Source organism: Martes martes (assembly GCF_963455335.1).
Source record: "Martes martes genome assembly, chromosome: 3".
Lineage (NCBI taxonomy): Eukaryota > Metazoa > Chordata > Mammalia > Carnivora > Mustelidae > Martes > Martes martes.
Window position 1 is genome coordinate 58,094,705 of NC_137890.1, and position 19,550 is coordinate 58,114,254.

Here is a 19,550-nt window from a genome sequence, read left to right on the forward strand (position 1 = left end):
ACTTCCATATACCCTACACTCAGATTCAGTATTTGCCTTATTTGCTTTAGCTTTCTACCTCCTTTTCCTTGGCTATGTGTGTGTGTGTGTGTGCATATTTTTTTTTAGGCAACCAATATTTTACTATACCACATAATACACGTTATGACTGTAATTTATGTATATTGGCATGCCGTTGAATTCACATTAATAAAAAGTAAAGAAATTGAACTGTAAGATAATTTATACTTTGAGTTCCAGACTAGGCTACTCATTTCATCCCTTGTTTTATTCAAGGTACGGATCTAAAAATGTAATTTTGTTTCCAGGAAAACTGCTGAAGTTGGAAGACAAATGTTTTTCTACAGAGGTCATTTCATTTAAATGGAAAAAAAAAAAAAGGAAAGGAAAAAAAGTTGGAAAAATTGAATTCTCAGTTCATTGCAAGGATGGAGATTAACAAAAACTATACAGAATCTCAGGAAATACACATTATTTTAAAAACTGTATACATGTGCATCTTTAAAAAAGATCAAGAACCTACCCAAAAATGTTAATTGATATTATCTCTTGGTAGAAGGCTAGTTTTATTTTCTCCTTTGTAATTTACTGTATTTGCTAAACGCTCCCCTATGAATGTTGTATTACTTTTGCAATCTGAAAAAAAATGTAAAACATACCCTAAAATAAATCAAGCTGTGGTTATATAAGCATATTCTTTAAACATGGAGGTTAACCATCAGAAGTTAAAAGTGGTTAAGAGTGATTACTCCTGGAAAATGCAAGAAGAGAGAAGGTGAAGGCCAGAGACTGTGCTTTCCATTCTAAAACCTTTCAGACAATCCAATCTGTTATTCTAAAGATCAGGCACTATTATGGTAAGCTTTTCACTTATTACAAAAAAAAAAAAGCTAGTGGGAAGACTAATGGAAAAAAAATACAAAAAGCAACTCCATTTTATTTCTTCTAGGAATGTATAGGCCTTTGTGAAACTTACTAGTTATGATTACTAGCTTAGCTGTATGTAGTACATCATGTTCATTCACACTGCAGAATTCTACGTAAGTACGCAAAAAATGCAACTGGATTTACAGAAGTAATTTCTTACCTACACTGAAGGCATATTTCAATTAAAAAAAAACATACAGAGTACAAACAAAAGTGAGTTTATTTACAAAAATTACAATAATTACAGATAGTACAAATTGCGACAATCTCCCCCATTATTGTGAAAGAAGCTACCAGCCTTCACTTTCAAATGAGGGTTTTGGTATTTCCAGGTAAGATACACATTCAGCGATCCACTGCCCTTATTTAGAATGCTTTTCTAAATAACTCCAGGGGCTGATTAGTGGTATGTACATGGGTCATTTCCCTCAACTTTTATTTCCAGAACTACTATGTACAAGTCCAACATAACTGGAATATAATAGGGTAGAGTGGCACTACTTTTTTTTCCCAACAGTAAATTTTGATTATTCCTTAAATATTTACTTAGTGGTTTAGGACTGAAACCATGATTTTTGGCTTTAAAGTCCAGTGATTTTTGATGGGTTGTACAATTCCACTATAGCCAGTATGACCTGGCTATTTATTACAGGCTTGCAACTGTTTAAGAAACAGAATTCCATAGTAATCTGTTCTGTTCTGTTTGTTTTCTAGAAAGGGAGAGAGGTGGGAGGAGGGGCAGAGGGAGAGAGAATCTTAAGAAGACTCCATGCCCAGCACAAAGCCTGAGGCAGGGCTTGATCTCAAAACCCTGAAATAGTGACCTGAGCCAAAATCAAAGAGTCTGACGCTCAACCAAGTCACCCAAGTGCCCCCACAGTATTCAATTCTGTATGAATTTTGTCATTTGTGTGTTTAATCAGAGTCACTACTGCTGCTAGAGGAGTCTGTTGACATAACTTCTACATCATCTTCATTTTCTTTATTATGCCCCGGAGGTTCCAACAAAAAGTCATTACTGTGATTTGGTGGTAACATATTCATTGACATGTCATTTGACTGCCATGGATACTGTGGAGCAAGGACATCTGGAGAAAAGAAAGAAGCATATGTAATAATACTTCTACCAATAATTAATTTACTTCTTAATTACTCTTCCCCTCATGCATAGAATCTGAAGTATTTTTTTAAGGCCAGGAACCAAAATGTACATTTGGCTAAATTAACAAAGATCAAAGTTATCAAGGAAAAGCATATTTTAATAACCAGAACCTGCATTTTATCTTTTTAAAAATCATGCTTACATCTAAGTAACTTTATAGTCAGTTGACCTAATTTTTCTTTTGTAAGACATTCACAATGACAAATCAAATGTTTCTTTTATATATATTAAATCACATATATCATTATCTCTATATATTTTAAATAGCTAACATGTACTACACTATTACAAGTTTAAACTGCTTCTTAAGCTTTAAATCCACTCTTCTCCCCGACCCTGAAAACATTTCTCCTCTGCCAGCAGCCACAATGTTAATCTTTGTCAGTAGAGGGCACTGGAGGGACTCTGCAAGGGGAATAGGACTAAGGGATCCGATGTTTTCCCTTCTCACTCCTGTGGTACCTGGCTGGCATGTGGACATCAAGCAGTGAGCTCGTTCGCCCCCTAGCAAGTTTCAGTAGTGTCTTAAGTCTCACCATTACTTCCCAGCAAGGATCCCTGGAGCCCTAGTGGATAATTTCCTGCTTCCTGGCTCCAGCCTGTGAATACCTCATCTAACTTCTTTGCCATCCTGTGGGCCACAGCTACATCCTCTCAAGGGTGCCACAATATTAACAGCAGCCTGAGGATGGGGGTGGGAGAAACCTCTTCTCAGTGGGTCCTTTCCTTGGGTAATCTGCCTGGTCCTAAATGTAGTAGCTGCTCCCCACATCTGTTATTACTGTATTTTTAAAAAACAGTTCTCTTTACCCTTTTTAGTAGCGAGTATCCTGTTACTAATAAATAATTCTTTAAATTTTCCTTGTTCATACTGCTGATGTGGTTTCTGCCTACTGACTAGACTATGACTGGCATATAATACGGAATAATCAAAATGAGAAAAATGCAGATATCTAGGGGAACTAATACACAGTGAGTTCTCAGTTTGTACTTTAGATAGTTAAAAATGATGTTTACAAAGCATTCTTAACAACATAGGAACACCCTTACAATAAAATGTAAAGCAGAAAAGCATTATCCAGAGTATGTTTTTAACACTGTAAAAAATATAAGAAAAAATGAAATAGGTGTAATATTAAAAGTGATTGCTCAAACAAAACCTCAGTTTTTTGTTTTTTTATAATCTTCTAAATACTTTTTAAATGTTCTACCAAATCAAGTCACCTACAAAAGATAAAAGATGGGGAACATAAAATAAATATAAAAATAACACAAAACTATATGCAGAACTTGAGGAAGGCCAAAATTCAGAATGAACCGAGTCTCTCAGAAGTGCTATTTTATTTAGTTACTGAAAAGCCCACAAAAAGCTATTATTCATTTTGTTAATTTGGGAGTTTTCCAGGAGTGGGTTCACTTTGTATTCTTTAAAATGAACATACGTATTTCTTACTCTGTTTGTCTAGTATATTTCACAATTTTATTTAAAAAGCTGTTTAGATTTTAATAATAAAAGAGAGGACTAATGCCGGAGGAAAATAACCTACTAACAAATAAGAGAAAAGTCAATTTATTCTAATTTCATGAACTCCAGCTAGAATAGTTTTTACACTAGAGAGTAGGATAAATGGCAGAAAACCTGGCAATTAAAACGAGCTGGGTCTAGAACTTCAAACTTCTTCAACAGCCAGATATTCCATCATCATGTCTGCAAAACCTTGGTCTGTTTGAAAGCACTGTTCTGATTAACATTACCTGGCAATCTGCCTGCTGCAAGTGCATCCCCTGGTAAATGACCATTTACACCATTAGTGGAAGGATTATTCATTTGACCCAATAATCCACTTCTCATCTCCAAATCAGTTGGGTACGGCCTCCGTGGGTCCCCTAAAAAAAGACTGCTTTTAAGTCAATCTTATGCAAAATAAGCATTAATACCATCTCTGAAGTACTGATTTTCCTTGACTCACTTTGAAAAACACATAATACCCATTGTCAATAAGGTCATATTATCAACTGCTATTAAGAGCATAATATATTAAATTTAAAAATACACGCATTTTGTTTTTAAATCTGTACAGTAATATGTTATTCTCTATGCAAAAAAAAAAGAGAAAAGTCTGTCACTTTAGCAATTCCAAATGACAAACTAAGAAAATTATAATGATCTTGATTCTTCTAACTTACCTACGTTTCCAAGAAGAAAATAACAAATGATACATACACTGAGAGAATAAACAGAGCGTGATACTTTTTTTTTTTTTTTTTTTTACAAGACAGGACTGGAATACTTATTTGAAGGACTGTGTAAATTAAAACTTTTCCTAACCAACCTCTTTGATCTTGTCATTTAAAAACTAATTCCTAGAAATTTCCAGTGGAGGAGTATCAGGAGCCAACGTTCACTTCTAATCATGGGAGCATACCATTTCATTTTGGGATGATGAAAACTTGGCAGATTTGGACCAACTTTTTGGTAATATTTCTTACTCACTCCAGATCACTTACCCCCAAAACTGTAAGTTAACCATAGTGTTTTTAGTATAGTAAAATACCACCACCATGAATTACTGATGTTGAGATACTATTTCCCACTCCTCCCAGAAGACTGCTGCTCCACCTTAGGTCCCTGTCTTATAAATGTCTTATGTACTATCAATATATATTGCAGTTTTTTTACTCTTTTTTACTCTTTCTAATTACTCCAGCTTTATCCAGTCCCATGTGTTTGCTATTGGGTGCTCAGTGCTTCACCTTTATCACTGTACAGTTGGGATTGTCTTGATTCCAAGGCCAGAACACTTCATGAAATCCCAATGGTTCTAAAAAGTGGGCTTTCTGGCCAGCCTGGGTGTTACGGTCATATAAATCTATAGCTTTAGAATCATCACATATCATTTGTACTTAAAACATTAATTTATAAAAAACAAAAACAAAAACAAAAACAACATTAATTTATGATTTTTCTTTAAAAAGGACAGAAACAGAGGCCCCTGGGTGACTCAGTTGGTTAAGCAGCTGCCTTCAACTCAAGTCATGATCTCAGGGTCCTGGGACTGAGTCCCACATGTAGTTGGCTTCTCCCTCTCCTCTCCACTCGTGCTCTTTCACTATCTCTCTCGCTCACTCTAATAAATAATACCATAAAAAAAAAAAAAAGACACAGTCCCTGTGGCAAAAGTTTTGTAGAAAACCAAACTAATAAAACCCATGACCCATATTATTTCTTATAAGATATTAAAGATATGAAAATATATAGCAGATGTTTCTAAGGATAAATACATTCTATGTTTAAATCATTCTATGTTTAAAATTAGCAGTCATCTAAAAATTTTTAAAACCAGTATGCCTAATAAAAAGAGAAGTATTTTACCTGGAACCCAGGTCAGTGGGGCACATACAGCATTACTTGCACTAATCCTATGTGCATACTTAATTATTTCTTCAGAGGAGATGGCACCTGAGAGAGTCAAGAGGAGAGAGTAACGTTAGTCCAGTAACTTACAACTGTATAAACGCATGTCTCATAGTCACACATCATACTTAATTTTAAATTATCTGAAAACAGGATAATCTGAGTTGCCCACCTTCCCCAATAATACCTAATAATATGCATATTGTTAAACTTATAAGATTTTGCAACTAAAGAACAAGACATTTAGAAAAAACAGCTAACAAAGTATCAAATTTGGGACATTCGCATGACTAAATTCACTAATCTCAATTATTAACTACCATTAAATATTCTTACTATTCTCAAAGCAACAATGAGTACAAACAAAATAGAGGAAAGAGTGTTCTGTCTTCTAGTGACATCTAAGCTATTAAGTTAGAGCAGCAGTTCACACTATACCACTCAATCGTTGGCTTGATGTGACTCTACAATTATAAGTAGGCCTACGTAGAAACATGTCCACAATATATTCATTAGATTAAAAAAAGTAAGCTGCTAAATAATATGTGTAGCATGACCCGGTTTTTGTTTTTGAATATGTACATATATGTATTTTTACTGTTACATTTGTATTTAACATCTAAAAAAAGACACACACCAAACATGAACAGTAGTTATCTGAAACAGGAAAAGAAGAGGAAAGTTAGACAATTTTGAGATGACTAAAGGCAAATCATCTACAAACCATTAAAAACAAGTAACGAAAATTTTCACTCTAACTTTTAGTACCTAAACTCAATAATCCAAAATGGAAGTCTTTTAAAGAGAGGAGGAGGACAGGAAAAGGCAGGCTGGGTGTCTGCACCATTAAATGTGCACATGTCCCAAAGCACATCTAGTTCTGACTTCAGGACACTCTAGTCCCACCCCAGCTGCCCACTGCACATTCTCTTTCACTTTCTGTCCTGTCTTTTAAGATCCAACTCACATCCCACTTGCTTCCAGCTCACAGTTCTCTTCCCTTCTCCCAACAACTTTATAAACTCATTGTCTTTACTGCACATATGGATACACAGCCATAACTTGCCTTATATTATTGCTTCCTAGAGCCTGAAAAGGTGTGAAAACTTCCCAATAATACATAGCACAGTGCTAGCATCTAGCAGACACTTTATAATAAAAATTTATTGGAATCATTTCAATAGCAGCAAATGATTACCAATAATACTCTCATCCATTTCTTGAAACCAAAACTTGGACTTTTCAGAAAGTCATTCAGTATTCCCAGAGTTCTTACCTTTTCTTGCTTTTTCTATTGATTTGAGTTTTTCTTTTGCTTGGTAAACAGCTGTTGCCTAATTTGAATATTAAAAAAAGAAATATGGTTTACTCTTAACTATATCAAGGAGAATTTTTGCCTTAATTCGCAAAATCATGAATCCCACAGGAACAAAATGCAAAAGCTGGAGATCCCCACAATTTATTTGTAATGTTCTGACACTATTTGGGAATCATTTGTATCAGTTGGTTAATGAAAGTAATAATGTATATTCATGAATCACTCTTCATCTACAAACTGTTAAAAACAATGTGTAGATTGGATTGTTTACTTTTTGGGGGGAGGCCTGTAACCAATTTTAATTAGCGCCCCGCAGCTCTTGTTTACTTTTTTTTAAGATTTTATTTATTTTTGAGAGAGAGCGAGCCCACGAGTGGGGGGAGGAGCAGAGAGAAAAGTGGACTCCCCGCTGAACAAGGAGCTTGATACGGGATTTGATCCCAGAACCCTGGGATCATGACCTGAGCTGAAAGGCAGCTGCTTAACTGACTGAGTCACCCAGGAGCCCCTAACATTTTTTTTCTTTATGCCTTCTATCAGACATGTATAAGAGATCCACATCATATACCAGTCCCAAATCATCCTATTCTCGCATTTAGTTCAAGGATAAAAATACCAAAATATTTTTTTTCATTTACAAGACACATTCTTGGATTGATAGTCTTACTCATTTATATATTACCATTACCTCCATGCTTAATGACTGTTATAATGAAAACACCCACAACCCACACCCCCCCCAGTTACATTAAAGGGTAAAATGAAGTTAAGTTAGTATATACATCCTCAACTATAACACAGTGGTTAAGAGTATGGAGTCAGAGAGAAGTAGGTTTAAGTTCCATCTCTCTACTTTTCACTCTTCCTGGGCAAGGTAACTATTAATTTAAAACCTCAGTTTCTTCATCTGTAAAATGGAATAATGGTACTAACCTAGCATGATTACTAAGGAGATCGAGAAAATCCATGTAACCTGCAAACAAGCACAAGGCCTGATGCACAAGTGATCAATAAATGTTAGTTGTTATTACTTAAATCATAAAATTCAGTCTTTTTACAGTCCTTGTGTTAACTATCTTTAACTCGGTAACATTTTTGAAAAATCTAAAGAATAAAATCTGAAATGCAGAAGAAAAAGACGACTTTTTGCAATGATATTCATCAAAGCATTATTTATAACAGAAAGTTGGAAAGCTAAACAAAGAGGATACAATATAAGAAAAATGCTTAAGTTTTAAAAATAAGGGGCACCTGCATGGCTCAGTGGGTTAAGCCTCTGCCTTCGGCTCGGGTCATGATCTCAGGGTCCTGGGATCGAGCCCCGCATCAGGCTTTCTGCTTCGTGGGGAGCCTGCTTCCCCCCCTCTCTCTGCCTGCTCTGCCTACTTGTGATCTTTCTCTCTCTGTCAAATAAATAAATAGAATCTTTAAAAAAATACTTTATTAAAAAAATTTTAAAATTTTAATAGAAATCTACTTAATATCCTATTAATTACAAGATAAAAAAATGAAAACGTCTGGGAAAAAAAATCACTATATTATAACCTGAAACTATGTAATATTGTGTGTCAACCAGCCTTCAATTTAAAAATCAATTACAAGCCTACTGGAAAATTAAAAAAAAAGGTCTGAGACTGAAATAAAATGCACAAAAGACTAATGGCAATCTGAATAGAGGGGCTAACACAATTTTTTCCTCTTCGTTCTACCTCTCTTTATTTTCTGAATATCTTTTAGTAAGTATTACTTTCCTAATGGAAAACAGATTTCATTACATATTTTTTTTTAAAAGCATTTACTTGGGGTCGTTTCTTCAGTAGGAGTGGTTAATTTACCCTGAACCACTCAGGTTTCTATTTACTGGAGCCTGTTTTGACACATTTTGAAGACTGATCAGGGATAAAGATTCCCACAATGTCTGGTCCATATGAGAATCAAACTCAGCTGTTTCTGCAATACCACCATATAACAATTACATTGGTTAGTATTTAGTGAAGTAACTGGGCAAATAATAGCAAAGAAACTGTTTTCAATCAATAGCCAAGAAGAAGAAAAACAAAAAACCAGATCCCACTTAGTTTAGAGTGGCAGACTAAATTAATATAAATTTTAACCCATTTATAAAATGATACATATTTATACTGATTTCAAAATATTTTTAAAAATGAAGATTTAGACTACTAATAACTGAAAACTTCTAATAGGACAGGATAAAAGTAAAACTTTCCAGTTCTATTAATTCAACCCAAGAAATCTTTAAATAATGAAAATATGGTTCAAAAACAATGCAGACTATCTGAAAACATTAAGTAAAATAAGGAATGACAATGGCCTTTCATTTAACCAAACTGACAAGCTGTCACTTTTAGACTTGGAAAGTCAAGTTTTCTGCCACTTCAAAATACTTGAAGATTTTTTTTTTTGGAAATAGATTAATATCCTTTTTTACCTTATCTTCTATCAACTTACCAGTATTTGTTCTGCTTCCTTGAGCTGTTTTTGTAGTTGCTGAATATCACTGTCTCTCTTCTCCACTTCCTTTTCTAAAACTTGCATTTCATGATGGATTTTTCCCTGATTGAGTGCCAATTTCATCAGTTCTTGAAACTCCCCATCTCTGTGAATTAACAACTCCAGGACCTGTCAGATAACAGCTGATTAAGGCAGACAGCAGAATACTGAAAAGTGACATTCCAATGAAGCAAAGAACCCATATATGAATTGGTTAGGCTATAAAATTTTAACACCCTCAAAGTATCACCCAATCAATGTTAAGAATAAAAATAACCTACTATGATTATTTTGGAAAACAGATTAATATCAAGACTTTCTACTTTTTCTAATTATATGCTACTCTTTCACAAAAAACAAGTCTTCAAAGTACCAATATGCCAAAATGAGGTTTATTCATTTCCCAGGTTAAGAAAAAATTTTAAAGTTTATCCTTAAAAATATAACATAACGGAGGTTCCCCCAAAATCTGGTATTTGAGATGATTTTAGTTGACACGAAGAACTTTAAAAAAACTTCTACAAACTAAACAGTCTGATTTAAAATGGGCAAAGAAGCTGAATCGACATTTTTCCAAAGACATACAAATGACCAAAAGTACATGATAAAGTGCTCAACATCACTAATCATCAGGGAAATGCAAATCAAAACCACTACTGGATATCACCTCACACCAGTTAAAAAGGCTGTAATCAAAAAACAAGAGAGAAGAGTTGATGTTGTGAAAGATGTGGAGAAAAGAGAACCCCCCCAAAAAAAAGAAAAAAAAAAAAAAAAAGAAAAGAGAACCCCTGTGCACTGACAGTGGGAATGTTAACTGGTGCAACCACTATGGAAAACAGTATGGAAATTACTTAAAAAGCTAAAAATAGAACTACCATATGATCTGGCAATTCCACTTCTGGGCACTTATTTGAAGAAAATGAAATTCTAATCTCAAAAAGATATGGGCAGCTTCATGTTCACTGCAGCATTATTTACAATACCCAGAACATGAAAGCAAACTAACCACCTATCAATATATGAATGGAGGGGTGCCTGGGTGGCTCAGTGGGTTAAATCTCTGCCTTCAGCTCAGGTCATGATCTCAGGGTCCTGGGATCAAGCCCCGCATCGGGCTCTCTGCTCAGCATGGAGCCTGCTTCCCCCTCTCTCTCTGCCTGTCCCTCTGCCTACTTATGATCTCTGTCAAATAAATAAATAAAATCTTTAAAAAAAATGAATTGATAAAGAAAATGTGGTATTTTTTTTTTGCAGTTTTTATTTAAATTCCAGTTAGTAATAATAACAGTGAAGGGTGCCTGGGTGGCTCAGTGGGTTAAGCCTCTGCCTTTGGCTCAGGTCATAATCTCAGAAACCTGGGATCGAGCCGAGCCCCACATCAGGCTCTCTGCTCAGCGGGGACTCAGTGGGGAGCCTGCTGCCCCCTCTTCTCTCTGCCTGCCTCTCTGCCTACTTGTGATCTCTCTTTGTCAAAGAAATAAATAAAATCTTTAAAAAAATACAGTGTAATATTAATTTCAGGTATATAATATAGTGATTCCACACTTCCACATATTACCCAGTGCTCATCACAGTGCATTCCTTAATCCCCATCACCTATTTCACCTATCCCCCTACCCACCTCCCGTCTGGTAACCATCACTTCGTTCTCTATAGTTAAGAGTCTGTTTCTTGGTTTCCCTCTCCTTTTCCCCCCTGCAATCATTTGTTTTGTTTCTTAAATTCCACATATGAGGGACACCTGGGTTGCTCAGTTGGTTAAGCATCTGCCTTCGGCTCCTGAGGTTGAGGTTGAGGATCCTGAGATTGAGTCCTGCATTGGGCTCCTTGCTCAGAGGGGAGCCTACTTTTCCCTCTGCCTGCCACTCCCCCTGCTTGTGTGCTGACAATAAATAAAATCTAAAAAAAAAAAAAATCTACAAAGCAAAATCTTATGGTATTTGTCTTTCTCTGACTGCCTTACTTCACTTAGCATATGCTCTCTAGCTCCACCCATGTTGCTGCAAATGGCAAGATTTCATTCTTTTTATGGCTGAGTAATATTCCTGTGTGTCTGTGTGTGTGTGTGTACACACACCACCTTTTTATCCATTCATCAGTTGTGAACATTTGGGCTTTTTCCATAATTTGGTTATTGCTGATAATGCTGCTATAAATAACAGGTACCTGTATATCTTCGAATTAGCAGAAAATGTGGAATGTATGTACTCACAAAGAGAAATATTATTCAGCCCTAAAAAAAGGAGGAAATCTTGCCATTTGTGAAAATATGGATTGACACTGAGGCCATTATATTAAGTGAAGTAAGTCAGGCAAAGACAAATACTGCATGATCTCACTTACATGTGGAATCTAAAAGAGCCAAATTCATAGAAAAAGAAATCAGACTGGTGGCTGCCAGGGATGGGGGTAGGCAAAATGGGTGAAGATAATCAAAAGGTACAAACTTCCAGTTATAAGATAAATAAGTTCTGGGGATGTAATGTACAGAAATGGTGACTAAGTTAACAATACTGCATTTGTATACCTGAAAGCTGCTAAGATGGTAAATTTTGGCAACTTTAAATAAATTTTTAAAAATGTTACAGAGAAATGGAACAGAAATTTTTCCAAAGACACCGAAATCAACAATAGGTACATGAAAAGGTGCCATGGTTCCCCTGCCATCTTTTTAAAAGTTCTTATCTCAAGAAAAAAAAAATCTAACTTTGTGAGGTGATATATGTTAACTAAGCTTATAGTGATAAACCATTTCACGATACATACATATAACAAATCATCATGTTGTATGTCTTGAACTAATGCAATGTTGTATTTCTACTATATCTCAATTAAACTAGAAAAAATTTTAAACAAAAAACTCAAAAACTAAACAGGATACAAAGACATTATGAGAAAATGCACAATTTTTTCTTAAAGTTACAAAATTGTACATAATCAACTAGATAACAAATAAATGAGCAGAGTATTAAACAATAATGTAAGGAAACTTGACAATATAATTATAGTAAATGCTTCAATATGGCTGTCTCAGAGTTGAACTGATCTCAGAAATACTTTAATGGTAAATGTATGATGCTTAAAAAAACTTCTATGGTTGCACATTTGTGCTACTATGTTTAAGAAAACTTATAACTCATATTAAACCTGTGATGTTATGAATAGTATTACTTTCGGATAAAGATGGTTTGAGGGGCACCTGGGTGGCTCAGTGGGTTGGGCCTCTGCCTTCGGCTCGGGTCATGATCCCAGGGTCCTGGGATCGAGCCCCGCATCGGGCTCTCTGCTCAGCGGGGAGCCTGCTTCTCCCTTCCTATCTGCCTGCCTCTCTGCCTACTTGTGATTTCTCTCTCTGTCAAATAAAAAATTAAATAATTAAAAAAAAAAAAAGATGGTTTGAAAAAGGGAATTTCCAAAAATAGTAAATAAATTTTCAAATGGGCACATTCCATTAATATTTAATAGTTTTAATGAAAACTAAACAGGAATTTATGGTACTAAATATTAGGTTTAATTTTGTCCTGGGGTGGTGATAATAATAACCATTCATTAATAAGCTCTTCCTATCTGTACTTAACATGCAGTATCATAAATCCTCATAACAACATTATGTGACAAGGTACTGTTGTTTTTTAAGAACAAAACTGCTAGTCCTTACAAAGTATAAGAAAGGTTAGTGCTGATTGGGCAGGTCTTAGTTATGACCTACCGAATAATCAGTATGCCTACAAAGCATATAATAAATGCCTAGGAAATAAAGTCAAAACTTGTATTTCATTTTGCTTCTTTTGTAACAAATTCTTTTTTTTTTTAAAGATTTAATTTATTTATTTGATAGACAGAGATCACAAGTAGGTAGAGAGGCAGGAAGAGAGAGGAGGAAGCAGGCTCCCCGCTGAGCAGAGAGCCTGATGCGGGACTCCATCCCAGGACCCTGGGATCATGACCTCAGCCGAAGGCAGAGGCTTTAACCCACTGAGCCACCCAGGTGCCCCTCATTTTGTAATAAATTCTTATTTAATTTCACAGGTATTTATCAATAAAGTATCTGAGACTAGCATTCCCCTATTAACATATTTCTCTATAAGCTTTTTCTAAAAACAAAATAAACAACATACATAAAACAACTTTAATATCCCTAAAATTACCAACTTTTTCTACTTGTAGCCTTATCTAATTCCCTCTCTCCACCTGAGGGGATTAATCTTTGAAGAAAACAAGTTTTAAAGATTATTTATTTGTCAGAGGGAGAGAGAGAGCACAAGTAGGAGGAGCAGCAGACAGAGGGAGAAGGCTGCTCCCTGCTGAGCAAGGAGCCCGACATGGGACTCAACCCAGGACTGAGGGATCATGACCTGAGCTGAAGGCAGATGCTCAACTGACGGAGACACCCAGGTGTCCCTGAAGAAAACAAGTTTTATGATACTTCTCTACTGACAGTCAAACAAATTCCTCTGCCCTCAAAACATATCATAAGATAAAACTAAGATAATGATGGGGCACAGAGCTGTCTCGTATCATTAAAAAGGTTAATTCTTCCCAGATATTTTCTTTTTAAGTTTTTCAAAATTATGGTAAAAAACACATAAAATGACATTTATCCTCTTTAATAAGTTTTTGGATCAGAAAAAAAAATCTGCTCACTGCAGAAAATTACAAAACACAGAAAGGAATAAAGACAATAAAAACTTGTAAACTTAACATCCACAAAATAATTTCTATTAACAATTGCATGCTCTTTTATTTCCATTAATTTTCAAGTTGCATTAGGGGAACCAAGCCTATAATTAAAGATTAGATTATGAAAGCATTAACTTTTTCTTTCAAATATTGTTTTAATCTCTACTTAACAAGCTTTGTTGGTTAATTCAAAGGACAAAAATGAGTAAATGTGTAACTAGAACTATAAGAGAAAATAATACTGCTAAACCCTTAGACAACTATTTTCTTTTTTTTTTTAAGTTATCCTAAATTGTTTATTACTTATTTTTATAAACATATAATGTATTATTTGCCCTATGAATCGTCAGGCTTACACATTTCACAGCACTCACCATCTCACATACCCTCCCCAATGTCCATAATCCAACCAACTACTTTCTTTTTAAGCAGTGTTACCTAATATAAGTGATTCAAAGAAAATATCAATTTAGAAGTTGTAATTAATAATTTAACATATTCCAATCTTCCTGTCTCACACAAAGTAAATGTAAATAGGGAAACTGCAGAAATTGTGGGGATTTCTTGTTTGTAATGTAAAAAGAAGCAACTTACCTGGTTTTCCTCATCAGGTGGCAACAACTTTTGGTTTCTTGAAATTGCTAACATTTCTATAAGTTCTCTTAAAAAGAAAAACAAAAAACCAAAACAACTTTGCAAAATAAATACAATAGAAACTTTATCGACTTATCTCTACCTAACTGACTTGCTGGATTCATGGTACCCACAGCATGCTGATTATTCACAGCCCCAGCCCCACATGACTTGGGCTCTCACCAGCAAGACTCAGTTGTGTTTGTTACCAGATCCATTTATGCAAGTTTTACCTATTGCTATAATTACATAAATTAATATCCAGTATATAAATACCAATGAAATATGACTGTCAGCAGAAAAGAGTTGTTTAAATAAAACACCCACTAACACTGGGTGGAGTTAGGGAAGGCTTCTCTAAGTGAGAAAAGTCAGCCACAAAGAAGAATGCTTGTAAAAGACATATTTTAGGGGTCCAAAGACGGGTCTGAGAAGTGTGGTCAGAATACAGTAGTAGGTACTGGGAAGCAGGATACAAAAATTAGGACATGGGTAGGGAGGGAGGGGCCAGATCATGTTAGGGCTTTTTAGGTCACAGCAAAGGACTAGTATTTCATTCCAGGTACAGTGAGAAATGACCAAATATTTTAAACAGGGAAATGACATGAACTGATTTATGTTTTTAAGCAACCTGCTAAGCTATCTGGAGAACGGATTTTAAGAGGGCTAGAATGGAAATCAAGTTAAGGAGCTTCTGTAGTATTCCAGGCAAAAAATGACACTGGCTTTGATGAAGTCCTAGCCACTAAGATTTAGTAATAGTAAGGCAAACGGGTGAAATGTGTACAGACTCAGAATATACTCTGGGGGAGCGCCTGGGTGGCTTGGTAGTTGGGCATCTGCCATAGGCTTGGTCCTGATCCCTGGGATAGAGCCCCAAGTGGGACTCCCTGCTCAGCGGGAAGCCTGCTTCTCCCTCTCTCACTCTCCTTGCTTGTATTCCCTCTCTCACTCTTTCTCTGTCAAATAAAGAAATCAAATCTTAAATATATGTATGTGTAAAAAATATATATATATATGTATGTGTATGTATATTGGAGGTAGAGCTGATAGGACTTGCCAATGGATTAACAGACATTTTATGAAGACAGCATGTTATATTAACCTTTTTCTTTACCTCATAGATGAGATAAAAACAGCTGAGAACCTCGAGTCTACACAAAGGTTGGTTTCAGCAGTGGGAGTGGTGGCGATGGGAAGTACGGTGGGAGATGTGGAATGAGCCTTTTTCTGCTTTTCTTGCAAATCTTGGAGTATATATCCACAGAAAACCTTAAAAGAGCTTGCCTTAGGTACAAGAGTACAGTGGGAAGGAAAAAGCTATAAGACTTAGTGCTGTTCAGTAACAGTCTAGAACAAAGTGGAAAACTCTGTCCTCCCCAATGGTAAAAAGAGGCTGAAGGAACCCCTGAGCCCACTCTCTGGTTACAGGTGTGGGAGACAGAGCCCTGTCCTGCTACAGAAGAAGCTGTACTCCTGGCATATCAAATTAGAATCCACCCACAATTCCCCATAGAAATATAATTTACTTGGGGGTTAGATCCCATATTATTAGTGGTATACTACACTTCAAGTAAATTATAGATAAACAGATTAATAGGCTGGTGTGGAAACCTCAAGACTCCTATCAACATGGTTTCTGAAGGACAATTGAGTTCTGAGTCACAAACATGTTAAGAAAAACTTGTAGTGGGGCACCTGGGTGGCTCAGTCGTTAAGCATCTACCTTTGGCTCAGGTCATGATCCCAGGATCCTGGGATCAAGCCCCTGGGCTCTCTGCTCGGCGGGTAACCTGCTTCTCCCTCTCCCTTTGCTGCTCCCCTACTGGTGTTCCCCGTGTCTCTGTCAAATAAATAAATAAAATCTTTAAAAAAAGAAAAGAAAAACTTGTAGACTATAATTTGTGTTTCTATTTTTAAAAATTCCTCCAAAGTTTACCTCATTCTATCATATTTTACAAAGTAATAAATATACTGAAAAGCTATATAATCAACTAACAGCAAAAAATATATCCTAAATTTCAAACGCACCGTTTTTTAAAGTCAACAGGTTACATTAGTTTTTCTTTCCAATTTTTCATAAAAAAATGCAAACAAGAGAAAAATTTCATTAAGAGGATAATGACACATTTCACAGATCACAGAAGCAGTATATGTAGCTGTATCTGATTGCTAATATAATGGGATTTTTTTGAAAGCCAATCACACTGGAATAGCCTCATTCTGTGAAGTCTCAATGAGTCTCAGGGCAAACCACAAAGTGACATCTCTCCCACTACTACCAACAACCATCTCCAGGGTCACAAAAGAGGTAAATTTTCACTCACTTACTGTAACCCAGTCTTTCTTTAGAGATGAACAAATAAAATAATATGTCAGATTAAGTCATGAGAAAATCAGAGGAAAAGAAAAACAAACTTTTAAAGTAACGGTTATTACCAAGCTGCAAGGACCCCAAGAAAGAAGAAGCTTATCTCTAGTTTGTCAACAGATTCAGTGAGGACTGCAAATCAATGAGAAATCAAAGTGTTTTTAGCATTCCTGGGGAAAGGGCAATGGAACTACAGCTATGTTTAGAGAAAGCAAAAGAGAACTCAGTACCTCAACTAATCATGTACACCTAGAAAGCTGAGGTGGGAAAGTTTCAGAAACAGATTCTTGATACATTTCATCAAACAAAACCCTATACTCTGGAATTAAGGAAACAATCAAAGAGGGGGAGAGATAAACCGATCAATTTACAAGACAATTTCAATTTGGTCTCAAATTTTACACAATTGATAAATTACTTATTTATGTTATCTCAAGTGGAAGAGTGCATGACGATCATGTATATGTACTCCTGTTGGTACCAACAACATCAAGAAAACACTTCAGGTATACAGAGCTATAGCCAAATAATCCAGAGGCAATATCTTAAGACTGACTACCAAGCTGTCCATGTCAGAAGAAATTTTCAAAGACCTTTACCCTGTACGCCTAGGTTCAAAAAAAGTTTCCGAACTTGGTGAATATGAAATACACACCAGGTCACAAAACAGACAAATTATGTTACTGCACGTAAACTCAGAAAAGAAACAAATTTACTGGACTCCAGAGTAGAAGGGTGAGAAGTAATAGTTCACTAAATATACTAAGACAAAGATCTGAAATTCAAAGACCAAGATTCACTCAGAACAAAAGGCAGCAGCCACTACTTCCCAAAGGGGGTGTCACTTCTTCAGAAGTAAACATATTTACGGAAAAGTGACACACTAGACTAGACATTTGGACTGTATCTCACTGAGCATCGGGAACCTACCAAATCTTTTAAAGCAGAAAAAAGTGACATGAGATGCTTTTTAAAAAAATAGCTCTGCTGTGGCAATTCAGAAAGCGCAGAAGTGTAAAGCCAAATGAAACTGTAGGGAGGCTGCATCAAAAGATAGGACGGTTGGGATGGTCAAATCTGAGCAACCTTTTAGGAGGAAGAATCAAAACAATTTCAGCATCCAAGTGAATGTAATAGTTAAAGAAGGCTTCAACTTGACAAACTACCACGAACGATGGCAGAATAAGGGAAGTGACATCCAACTTCTATCTCTTCCATACTCGCTGAACTCCAGCCACCCCAAATTTGCAACTGCACCAAGTCGCGAGTGCTCGTGCCTCCAGGCGTTTGCACCTGCTATTCCAACTACCTGCCACCTACAGAATGCGGTGAACTCCTTCTTCCCATGCAGTCCTTTCTCCGGGAACCTGTCCTGACTACAACTGAGAGGGAACCTATAGTCCTCGAGTTTCAGTAACCAGGAGCGCACACCTCTGTTAAGAACAGGCTCCGCACCATGGTGTCTGTTTGCGTCTGTCACTTCCCCTTGACACCGGGCTGCTCTGTGTCCGCAACTAGTCTCCCCCTCACTACCGTCTCCCAGCGTTTGGGACCCAGGGAGGGGGTTTCCTTAAACGTCTGTCGAGAGTCCGTGGACGAAGGTACTCACACCTGTCGACCTCCAAGGTCCGCTACAGTTCTGACGACGTCGGGGTTCCAGCGTCACTGTCATTTCTAAAATGTCCCCTAAGGAGGGTGGAGGGGGGTGCCGTCTCGGAATGCCGGAGGAATGCAGACGCCAAGTCCACGATACTCGCTCACCGTCTTTGGGAGCGCGGCCTCCCCGCGGAGCACCAGAAACAAACCACCCAGGCAGGGGCGGCAGATCCACAGTCAGTCCTCCCGGCCCAGCCCAGTCAGGCCCTCAGACCGACGGCATTACCTCGACAAGACCTCCAGATCTTCCAGCGCAGACAGCAGTCGCTCTCGCGTGCTGTTACCGCCGGCCGCTCCAGAACCGCCTCCCGGCCGCTCTTTCTCCTTCTCTCCACTTGAAGACGCCGCCATGCTCTCCACAGGCCCGGGCCGGAGACTGCGCAGCTGAGTCCCTACGAGGAGAGGCGGGCTCCGGAGGCGGAAGTAAGGGTCACCGAGGCGGGGCGGGGTGGGGTGGGGTGGGGAGGTGGTGGTAAAGAGGCCAGGGCCACAGCGCCACCTATGCACCTGGAGATGCACTGCGGGCGGCATCGCCATCTGATGGGCCACAGAGGGGTTCTCAGGTCCAACCCAGGGAGGAGAGCCAGAAAACAAAGGCAGGAGGCGGTCAGGTTGCCCTGTTCCTTATGGTTTTCAAGTAGGAATGGGAGATTCAACGGATTTTAAGCATTTGAGGAAATTGTACAATGACCTACGTCTCGTATTAGTTTCTCTGTGAAATGGGCTGGCCTCAGCATTAACCTTCATCTTTAGTCTGCATCTCTATAATGCTAACCCTATCTTCCTGTTAGGCCTCTCCTAGAAGTTGTAAGCACCCTACGACAGGAGCCATAATTTGTCTTCTTTTTTCTTTATTGTAGTAAAATATACATAA

General features: G+C 37.1%; 1 protein-coding gene across 1 annotated transcript in view; it reads right to left on the reverse strand.

Moving 5' to 3' along the window:
- Positions 1 to 1,129: 1,129 nt before the first annotated feature.
- MED4 (mediator complex subunit 4) overlaps positions 1,130 to 19,550 on the reverse strand; it is a 46,409-nt gene continuing 27,988 nt past the window's right edge. The window contains exons 3-9 of the mRNA XM_080798285.1: positions 18,903 to 19,068; positions 14,611 to 14,677; positions 9,292 to 9,462; positions 6,781 to 6,838; positions 5,463 to 5,549; positions 3,845 to 3,976; positions 1,130 to 2,015 (exon numbers count right to left, since the gene is read on the reverse strand). Of these exons, the coding sequence (XP_080654411.1) occupies positions 1,843 to 2,015; positions 3,845 to 3,976; positions 5,463 to 5,549; positions 6,781 to 6,838; positions 9,292 to 9,462; positions 14,611 to 14,677; positions 18,903 to 19,068 (854 nt within the window). The 3' untranslated portion in view covers positions 1,130 to 1,842. The remainder of the gene's footprint in view (positions 2,016 to 3,844; positions 3,977 to 5,462; positions 5,550 to 6,780; positions 6,839 to 9,291; positions 9,463 to 14,610; positions 14,678 to 18,902; positions 19,069 to 19,550) is intronic.